Source organism: Takifugu rubripes, chromosome 16, assembly GCF_901000725.2.
Source record: "Takifugu rubripes chromosome 16, fTakRub1.2, whole genome shotgun sequence".
Lineage (NCBI taxonomy): Eukaryota > Metazoa > Chordata > Actinopteri > Tetraodontiformes > Tetraodontidae > Takifugu > Takifugu rubripes.
Genome location: NC_042300.1, coordinates 8,437,439 through 8,447,888, shown reverse-complemented (window position 1 = coordinate 8,447,888; position 10,450 = coordinate 8,437,439). Strand labels below are relative to the sequence as shown.

Here is a 10,450-nt window from a genome sequence, read left to right as displayed (position 1 = left end):
TGTTTGCGCTCACAGAGAGGTGCGAAAATCCGATTTAACGAACGATTTAGAGCATTAAAAAGTTCCGTGGTGAGAAGATGGCGTCCGGAGTGAACCTCAGCGAAAGTAACTGCGTTCTTCCCACCAGCTTGACTTGAAATTCCGGTTAAATGTTTTGGATTCTCATTCCAGATGCCAGAATTTAAATTCAAAACGCACAAACACACACACACAAAATTCCACTTGTTTCCTCTGATACTGACACTAATGTATGTGGAAAAATACCATAAGTCCAGTAAAGTAACCAAGATAAATGCTTCCACTGGTCAGTGAAAACCATTTTTAAAGAATTAAAGCAAAACCTCTAAAGAATGCACAACTATCAGTCTGAGTGAAACTGAATTGCGCACGTCAATAACTTTTAATTATAGACTACAATTACATTTATACATAGACAAACATGGACATTTATTGCCAATGTTACATATATTTCCAGTATGTACATCTCATATCAGCTGGAAGAAAATGTCTTGTTTGACCTCCACAGCAGAAAGGTCATCCAAACGGAGAGGTTTTGCTTTCATGTATTGGTTTCCTTTTGCCTTGTTGGATAAAGTAGCTGCCATGTGTCCGAACAATCTCTCTTGTTTGAGCGCAGCTCTGATCCAGAAAAACGGTTCTTGGGCTTCAGTTTCCTGCTGTTTTCTTCATCTTTCCCTCATAAAAACCCTGGTTTCGTCACTGTGGTGTCCACTTGCACGACTTTTGTGTCAGATCTGCAGCAAGGGTGTCCACCTCTGGCAGGTATTTCACCAGCAGCATGTACCCCGCAGCCCTTTTGTCTCAGTTACTCATCTTCGCTGCGTCCTGCTGCGTCCTGCTCCATCACATCATGTTCCCCAGCCTCCTCCTTCTGGCTGCTCGCTGCGTCGAGGACCGTCCCGAGCAGCTTGGCGCTGTGCTCCTGCGCCTTGGCCCGCAGCGCAGCGATGCTGTGCTCCCTCAGTTCTTCTTTTGAAATGTTTGGGTTACTGTCTTTCCTGTGCTCCTCCGTCCGCTCCTCGGCGGCTTTGCCCTCCAGCTTCTCCGTCACCGGCGGTGGCGTCCGGCAGGCGGCCTTCCCCGGGGAGGGTTGTGAGTGTTCCACGGATTTCTTGTGCATCCCTGAAAGCAGGAACAGGTGGCGTCAGTGAGGCGGCACAGCAGAGGCCTTCCAAAGACTAAATGTGCTGACTCTTTTAATATCACACGGAATTGAAAACGAGCTCAGAGTCGCCTAATTGATTTAAAATAATCAATTTTTGTGAGGCCAACGAGGACATTTGGTCTAATCTGTCCTGATTAGGTGGGATTATCACTGCATTGACTGGCACCTCTTATTGACCGGTTAAGGCTCAACCATTACAAAAGTTTGATTCTGAATTTGACATATTCTACAGAAAAGAATGAATAACTTTCCCTTTAAGCAGCCTTAGAGCCCCGGATGTTGTTCACTCTGCACCGTTAGGGGGTTTGAATAAACAAATTAGTGATTTATAAGAAAATAGTTTAAAATTTAAAAAGTAAATGACTGAATATAACGGCAGACGTTGCTCTGCACTCTGTCTGGGCTGAACTCCACATGTTCAAATCAATCACAGGTCCGCCACAAGCTGCTGCCTATTTAACACCTACCTAGCAACCACGGAGCGTACGACTCTGTGACGCCCTCTTTGGCTGACTTGAGGATGGATTCAGGCAGAGGGATGGAGTGACGGACCATAGCCCCGTACAGGCCGTATTCTGCCATCACGCTGCTGCGGCCCCAGCATTTCTCCCTCTTCCTCCACTTGGCCCTGCGGTTCTGAAACCACACCTGTGGAGATGGAAGTCAGGGTTGAAACTCCAGGTCTGTCATGATGTCATGGTGTGAAATTTCTACTTTTTCCTCACGTGTGTGTGTGTGTTGGGGGGGGGGGGGGGGGGGGGTGTTACATTATTCTCATTTTGGTTCTTCAGGTGTTTGAATTGATTTCTGCCCAGCCTGGCTTTGTAAGAGCCTCAGACAGCTTGAATATTGATGAGGAAACTAACTGGAGGGGAGGGTGGAGTCAGTGTTCTATAATGGCCCTTAGCCTCAACAGTGTGTGTGTGTGTGTGTGTGTGTGTGTGATTTAAAACTGTCAGAAACATGCCTGTGCAGCTATTCAGGTAGATCTGATGACCCCCATCTCCTAAAAAGATGGGCCTCAGATGAGCAATCATGCTTTATATGACAACAGTAATGTGTGTGTGTGTGTGTGTGTGTGTGTGTGTGTGTTGTGTGTGTGTGTGTGTGTGTGTGTGTGTGTGATCCCTAGAGACCAAGAGGCTGATTGAAAAATAAGTTAATTTCCAACACCGATCGATGGGAGGCAGGCGGTCAAATATCATGGGAAATTAAAATGCTCCTATAGCAGCCAGAGAGGCCTCAGCTCAGACCCTGGCCTGGGCAAACTAATCTTTCTTTCTTTCTTTCTTTCTTTCTTTCTTTCTTTCTTTCTTTCTTTCTATCTATCTATCTATCTATCTATCTATCTATCTATCTATCTATCTATCTATCTATCTATCTATCTATCTATCTATCTATCTATCTATCTATCTATCTATCTATCTATCTATCTATCTATCTATCTATCTATCTATCTATCTATCTATCTATCATGTTCTATCAGGCATCATCCTTTCAGAACTGTGTTATTCCTTCGTCTTCAGCTCCAGTTAAATGTGTGTTTTGTTTCGTCTCACCTGGATTCTGTCCTCTGGCAGCTCCGTCCTCATCGACAGCATTTCTCTTGCGTACACATCTGGATAGTGGGCTTCATTAAAGGCTTTCTCCAGCTCATCCAGCTGATAGGATGTAAAAATGGTTCTACAGGCAAAAAAAGAAAGAATATTTACATAAACTAATCTCAATTCCAATGTTTTTCCAATACTTCCTCTTACAGATAATTGAGAAGGATTTTTTTCTAAATTGTTGTAATTAAGAAATAATCCTGATGATTTTGGCACTATATTATCAATGATAAATGCCTTTTTTTTTTTTTTTTTACAGTGGCCTGATTATATTAGGAATTAAAGAATGATTTTTATATGGTTTCACACACTCTCAACTGTAAAACTGGAGTAAATATAAAGGCAAATGGAAAATAAATTACTGCATTCCCTATTTTTTAAATTAATTAATTTATTTTACAGTTTTACCTGTGTCGTCTTTTCTTTCTTTTCTTATTCTGATTCACAGATTTGGGGAACTTTTGATCACCAGGAGAAAAACCCATGTCATCAGAATCTGTAAGAAAATACATCATTAATAATAATAATAATAATAATAAAGAGAATACATTAAAAAGGCAACTCTGATTAAAAAATGTAATTCACAAAAACAATAACAATCCAACTGCTACGTATGCTAATTATACGTATTGTGTATAATAATTATGATGTTAAGTATCCTGAATTAGCACTTAAATAGTGTGTTTTCCTTAAAGGATTAAAAACCTCCTCCACATGCAGGAGTCACTGTTCGGGGAAAACTGTATTTATGTTTTCCTAAATGTAAAATAACTGGGGGAAAAACGACATTTTGTGCCCATTATCACCGACACCCCAAATTCTCAGCATCACAAACTGCGACCCGGAGCTCTGCAGAAACACTCACCTGAGCTGGCGGAGTTGTGCGCGTCTAGCTGCGCGTCCATGTGCGTCACCCTGTGCAGCGGTTGCAGGTCCCGCACGTTTTGCGCCTCTGACAGAACCTCCATGAAAGCGGGCTGGCTGTAAAACGAGTGTATTCCCTCCGGCCCCAGCAAACCCACCCCGAGGCCACCGGGTCCGAGGGCCGACCTGCCGGCCAGGACGTGCGTCCTGTGCGCCAGGGCCTCCAGCGGCCGCCTGGGTGCCGCCGCAGGCTCCTTGTTTAGGCCGAGAAGCTCCTGGATCCCGAAGCCGGTGCGTCGGTGCACCGTGGGGGCCATTTTCCACACAGGGGCCGGTGCCTGGGATCCCCCGTGAGTTACACCTATTTGCAGCGATGTTCTTTCTTTATGTTCTCTGTCTGAAAGTAGAACTGCCTCCTTCCCCGCCATGACGGTGGTGGCAGTCTTTTTTTAAAAGTCCCCGGTGCTCTGATGCTCTTGTGCGTGTGCGCGCCCGCCTCTCAGCTTTTATCCAACAGGCAACAGGCAGCAGCCAATCACAGGACAGAGCAAGTTTACATTTGCTGCATGAATGGACCTTTCGCAGGTCCTGGCAAATACGCAGGGAAACAACCGTAATATCACTTTTTCCTCTTCGCGTCGCTTTACCAGGACACACATTTTAAGTTTTTGCCCTTTTAAATCATGCCACGTTGATATTTTAATTGAAATCACAAGTAATAATCCAAACTAAAATAGGTCCAAATTATTCGAACGAATGTATCTTGATGATTTTTTTTTCAACCACGCAAGGATGAAATGTCTTTAAATCAAGAGAAAACGCATAATACATATATTTTTATTCTCGTTAAGTCGCCAAATTACCTCACATTTTACTCGTGTGTATTATTTATGAGATAGATGTAGTTCTAATATCAACCAAATGAATCCACTTACAATTCAGTAACTTGTCGTGATGGGCAAATGAAAAGAAACACCAATGAGCCAATTAATCTATCAGCCGATTCATCTCTTTGCTTTTCCGGGGCTGATCGATGGTTAACGTCCCGCTCATTTGCATATTCTAATTGTGCACCAGACGCTGTGTCTGTGGCGGCGGTCTGCTCACGTCAACAGCTTATTACGCGTTTTTTTATTCTTTGACGGGTCACACGATACCAAACAGTATCCCGCAGAGTATTTAGGACACCGACGGGTGAAAGAAAAGCCGCGCCAGCGCGTAAATCCCCTGTAGAAAGTAAGAGCGAGGATGTCTACACAATGGAACCAAGTGAAACCACTCTTATCCCACAAACCTAATCCTCTAATTATTCAATTACTGCGTGCGCGGCTTCGCTGGCCCACGGAGGACAGTTTATGGAGATGAGTGGACGCGCACGATGGAGGCGCAGATGAGATCTTTATCAGTGACACATGTGATGGTGAATAAAGGCGTTTGGCAGCACGTCAGGATGTCCCTGACGCCGAAATCAACCGCGTCTGTGGGCGTGGAGGACACGCGTAAAGGCCCGAAAAGTGCACAAGGGTTTGTCTCGACCTGAGAAGCGCCGCAAGATTCCAAAGAAACGAAGGAGGAAACTTTGTGATAACGTGTGATGACGAGGACGCGTGCGGGTGACGTCCATCAGTTGCGGTTTTGCGTCTGAACCGATGGTTAATCACCTCATCCGAGTCTTGATCAACTCGAACTCGGAGCAGCCCGAGGTGAGGAGGTTAAATCGGGAATTGCGTTAATTCAGACATCCAAACAAAGACACATCATGAATAAATCTGAAAAATCTACAGAGTAAAATCTTTCCTATCTCCATAATTTAAATTGCACCGTCAGTTACGGTTTTGATCCCTCTTCTGTTCCATTTTTGGCATAAAAAAGACGCTAAAAAGACGAAGAACGTGTAAATTGAAAGACTGATTATTTTTATCTGTTTTAATCTACAGAAAACTTTTTTACCATTTCACCTTTATTCCACCTTTGAAATCAGTAATTACATCCTTGCCACTGACCCCCACAGAAAAGCGCGTAACGTTCCTCTTTGTGCCTGATGGTGGCGCTACGGCGCCAATTCGATTAACCTTTTAATTGTGAGCTTCAAAAGTCCAGAAGCCACCACACTGACCACTAACTGTCACAGTTTAGTCCTGCAAACCCAATAGCCAATATGGACACAGCTTCAGGCAGCATGTTGTTAGAATAAATGGAATAATAGAAAAACAGGAACTAATTAATTAATGTGATGTGATGTTTATTAAAATTGTGGTCCGTGCTTTCACTTCACTTTTCCCATACTTTCATTTTCTTTCCCTCGTTTGAAACTTTAGTCTCAAATTCAAGGTCACAAGTTCAAAACCCTGCTGATACTGAATGTCAATGCGCATAAAAAAAACAGCTAAACAGCAGCATCCTGGCTAATTACAATGATTAATCAACCAGTTTTAATTCAGAATTTTCTAAAATGATCAATAACTAAGGCTCCAGAAATATTTCCTCTAATTTTCCCCATTGCACTTTGAAGAACCAGCTCCCGACATGTGACTGGGAGTCTCCTCTGTGAGTACGTAGCATTAATTAGGGCAATAACGACGTACCTTTGCTGTTCTATAGTCTCCATTTCTGTGTGAGTCTATTTATGCTCTGGGGCTTTTTAAAGTCTCCAGATCGCCCCGTGTGCCACATTCCCCCTTTTCCATGTGCAGATATTTATTAGTGTAATGAGGAAAATGCTTTGGGAAATATGGGGAGAGGCCCCCCCAGCTCCCAAACTTTCTTTGCAAAATAATACACCTCATTGTTGTTGCTGCTAACCAGAAGTGACATAATTACTCGGGCCCATTTCTTTTCTAATTAGCACACTTCTAGAGTGGACAGGGACTAGCAGTTAGGCAGGAGAAGGGAACCGGACAGGCATGGCGGTGGCAACACAAAAAGGGGCCTCTGCTTTCAGCGTAATTAGGTGAGACAATGCCCCTGACTGTTTTGAGCCATGGCAGTGGCTCAAAACCGGGGCCAAGCAGGCGAGCAGACTCCCCGAGACCCTAATAAGCCCCTAATTGTCTTTTCTGATTCGTATGGGCAGCACCAGACATGAAGACTGGCTATTCTTGGTCCCCTGGAGAGAGCGAATTTGAGCCGAGTCACTCAGAAACTTCACTGTTTGCCCCTCAAACTCCAGAGAACTTGTGTTAACCTCCTGTGACGGCGTCAAACCTCGGGCAGCTGCCAACAAGGCGAAGGAATACGCAGGAGCAGCTGGGATTCTCTGCCCCAAGTGCAACACAAACAGCAGTTCAGAGCTTAAAGGACCCAAAGAGCTGCGGAATAAACCCAAGATCCAGAGTGACACCAATTACCTGGCCGCTGCGTAGCAAAACGCCTTCTGTGTTGTAGAAAACTCAAGTAAATACTCAAGATTAAGTGACATCAAAGGGAATAAGTGAAATCCTAATGGGAAATTGCTTCTCTTCTGATATGAGCTTCCCATTATCTGATGGTTGAAGAGACCTTTGGACTCTACAGGCTGCATGTCATAACTGCAAGATGTGCGCACACACACACACACACACACACACACACACACACACACACGCACACACACACACACACACACACTGTTGAGGCTAAGGGCAGGTGGTACCCTGAAAACTCAATATTCCATAATTTCCTTTTCAGAACATCCACCATGGACAAAGCTTCTCCACTCGGCGGAACGTCAATCCGATGTGCCCTCACTCCTTTAATTAGCTGTCAATTAGAGCAAACGAATCAACTCCTCGCCTAATTAAGCAACGCCACCAGGCAGCTCCAGGACTGACCATTGTGTGGACGGCATGAGAAAACCACAGCAGCTAGCAAACTCGCTTTGGATCAGATGTGCAACTCAATGATCCCACTGACACACTGTTGAGGGAGGGGAGTGTGTGTGTGTGTGTGAGAGAGAGAGAGAGAGAGAGAGAGAGTGTATAAATATAAGCGTTTTATCATTTTGATTTACTCATATAATCTTTCCAAACATTTGTGGGTTTTGTTTTTATTGTTTTTTGTTTTTATGATAATATTGGAATATAAAAACCTTTAGAGGAAAGTGAGGTACATATTGGGCAGTTTTAGTAGGATGATATGAATCTTTCCAATCTTGTCACTTTTGTTTCCCTGAATTTGATAGTTGTGTTTTGAAAATCCATTTTTATTTTTAGTGCCTAATTATTGAAATTTTTGGATCATCATGTAAGTTCGTCTGTTGGAATTTGCTAACCTATGACATAAAATGTTGCGTTTTTTTTGTTCAGCATCTTGAATCTGATTGATTATAGAAAAGAACTTAAAAAAAAATCTTTCTAAAATATATAGAAAAAATTATAATTATAAACGAATCTTCTTCCTCATTCGAGGACCATTCCTTACATTTGCGTCACTTCCCTAATCTTTTCTCTGAAGGTATGTTTCTGTACATGTCACATTTTTATTAACAGTTTAAATGTAAATTAGTCTAAATAATCCCTTAAATCACAGCTATGGAAAAAAACAAACCATCAGTCTGTATCTTTAATAATCCTTTTTCTTTTCCCAAAACATCCCGTAGTTGTCCTGCACAGGTACAGGTGACGGACGCTTGTCTTCGGGCTCAGGAGCCTCTTCCTCCATGTTGCCACCTTCCCTCTGCACCATTACGGCCTGTAATTGTTGTTTAATGGATTAAACATTCATCCTTCCTCTGCAACCCCCCCGAGGCTGCGTGACAGCCTCGCCATGTTCACTCTGCTAAACAGCTCCCTTCACACCCACCCACACACACACACACCCACACACACACGCACACACACACACACACACGCACACACACACACACACACACACACACACACACACACTTGTTTGATGGCAGTCTTTGTGCTTAAAATTCAATTATCCACTTATTGATAGCTCTCTAGGGGTGCAAGAGGAGTTGACAGTGTGTTGCTGGAGGTGCGGATGATTTCCCAGGAGGCTGCAGGCTCCTCCGCACATCTCCAGCTGGATCTATTTCACGGCTTCACTCATCAGCAGCCTGCACAGATGGAGCATCTGCAGCCATCGTACGGCAACACCCCAGTGCACGCGTAAACACACACACACACACACACACACACACATACACAGAACATAAGTGATTCATGAATGTTCATTGTTGATATTATGAAAAGTGTTCATATTCACAAATATTACATTTAATTTGCCGCTGATCCCTTATTAAATGTCAGCAAGTTGAACAATCGTTTCTCTCTTTTTTACAATATAAAGCCACCAAAATATTATATTCGTGATGTCGTGGCCTGATGGAGGGTTTGTCCTGAGCCGCCGCTGCAGCTTGGGTGGATCCAGCTGACCTGGTGCTTTTGCTGGTGGGGGAAACTGGAGAAAATCCCCCACAGACATGGAGAGAACGTACTGAACTCAACACAAAAAGGGCTGTTGTGACTTTCCTTATCCTGTCTCTCATTTATCTTTCTGAAACCAGTGAGCTCTATTAGTTTGGACTTTGAGTATCTTTTCTTGGCCCGTGGAAGCTCAAACAGTAAACTGCTTCAATCGATAAACAAACATAAACTCCTCTTCTTAAAAGATCAAACACTCACTAAAAATTTGCTTTATTAGTCTTGAAAACATTGCATTATTTAGAGTTTTCATCAACTGTGCTCTGTTTTCATTCCTTCAGGTGTAACAAGTCTGCACTCATCGGTGAAGCCACAGGTAGGACACCACGTGTTAACCACGCGTCCTCAGAGTCCCCTGAGACCTCCGGGGCCCCCGTGAGACCACTTGGCTCGCTGCTGGCCTCGTCCCTCCCTAATTACAACACTCATCTCTTCTCTCCCTCTGATGACAGCACTCAGCCGCGTTTGGAGGCTCCGCATCACAGACGGGCAACAGCTGGGGCCGCCAGCTGCACATCAGCACCCAGAAGGGTTAGAAGGAGTAATGATGTTGTGTTTGTGCTTGAGGGAAGGCGGTCGCCGCACAATGCGCCCATTCACACCATGCAGGCATCGTTTTGCAGACAAACACTGATGCACTAATCACTCTTTGTGTTTAGCAAAGCCAAAACCATTACTGGTCCACAACACTGTTTAATATTTGATTGGAAATATAGATGAACAGTGTTGCCCTTTGTAATATCGTGGTTCATTAGTCCTGCTTATAGCCTATTGAACCGCTTGAGTGTCAGTGGACTGACTGTTTATTAGCGTGGTGCAGCATGAGCTTTAATGGCCGTCAGCCAGCCTGGCATAAATCTCCAGGCTCTGCCCGGGTTTGCTTCCCTGTCTCATCGGATGGCCCTGAAGAATGAAGCCGGTGTGATGAAAGAGAGAGTGTGATTTATGTGCTCCACCATCCTCCTCATCAGCCACAAACAGAAAAATGAAGGGTGTGAGGTGCACTGAGGCGCACGCTCGGATGTGATGAGGGTGACGCGTGCTTGAGATGCATGCTTGGACTGTGGTTCTTCTCTGAAGAGTCAGGTTCTTCTATTTAGCTCTGACCTGGATGAATGACCACCTATGGACTTCTTGAGGGATTTTCTTTTATTACCTTGTGTTTGAATGGGATATTTAACAGTTGTAGCTGGATCTTAATGTGAATTTTCCACAATTATTTCTATTTATCTAAAAAAAAAAGTTCACAAGTAATCAGAAAAGATTGGATGAAAATGTTAAATTGAGATGCAGATTCAGACAGCTGCTCTCCGAAAGGCTTAATGGCCTCTTAAACATGTTTCGATGTGTTTGGCAAAACCTACAAATGTCACACTGCCAGTTGC

General features: G+C 43.8%; 1 protein-coding gene across 1 annotated transcript; it reads right to left on the bottom strand.

Annotated features, from left to right (window-relative positions):
• Window positions 1–344: 344 nt before the first annotated feature.
• LOC101068632 (visual system homeobox 2-like) lies at window positions 345–4,162 on the bottom strand. The gene is made up of 5 exons (XM_011612111.2): window positions 3,659–4,162; window positions 3,202–3,289; window positions 2,746–2,869; window positions 1,654–1,834; window positions 345–1,143 (listed from the first exon to the last, which is right to left on the bottom strand). Exons 1-5 carry the CDS (start codon window positions 4,083–4,085, stop codon window positions 827–829), a joined length of 1,137 nt encoding a protein of 378 aa, XP_011610413.2. The 5' UTR covers window positions 4,086–4,162; the 3' UTR covers window positions 345–826.
• Between the last annotated feature and the right edge of the window lie 6,288 nt (window positions 4,163–10,450).

What these genes read in the sequence shown, in the direction of transcription:
- LOC101068632 (XM_011612111.2), bottom strand. Translation starts at nt 4,085, where the DNA reads ATGGCGGGGAAGGAGGCAGTTCTACTTTCAGACAGAGAACATAAAGAA. An exon ending in AGAAAGAAAAGACGACACAG is followed by an intron (nt 2,870 to 3,201) that starts GTAAAACTGTAA and finishes TTTTGCCTGTAG; the next exon opens with AACCATTTTTACATCCTATC. An exon ending in TGCCAGAGGACAGAATCCAG is followed by an intron (nt 1,835 to 2,745) that starts GTGAGACGAAAC and finishes CCATCTCCACAG; the next exon opens with GTGTGGTTTCAGAACCGCAG.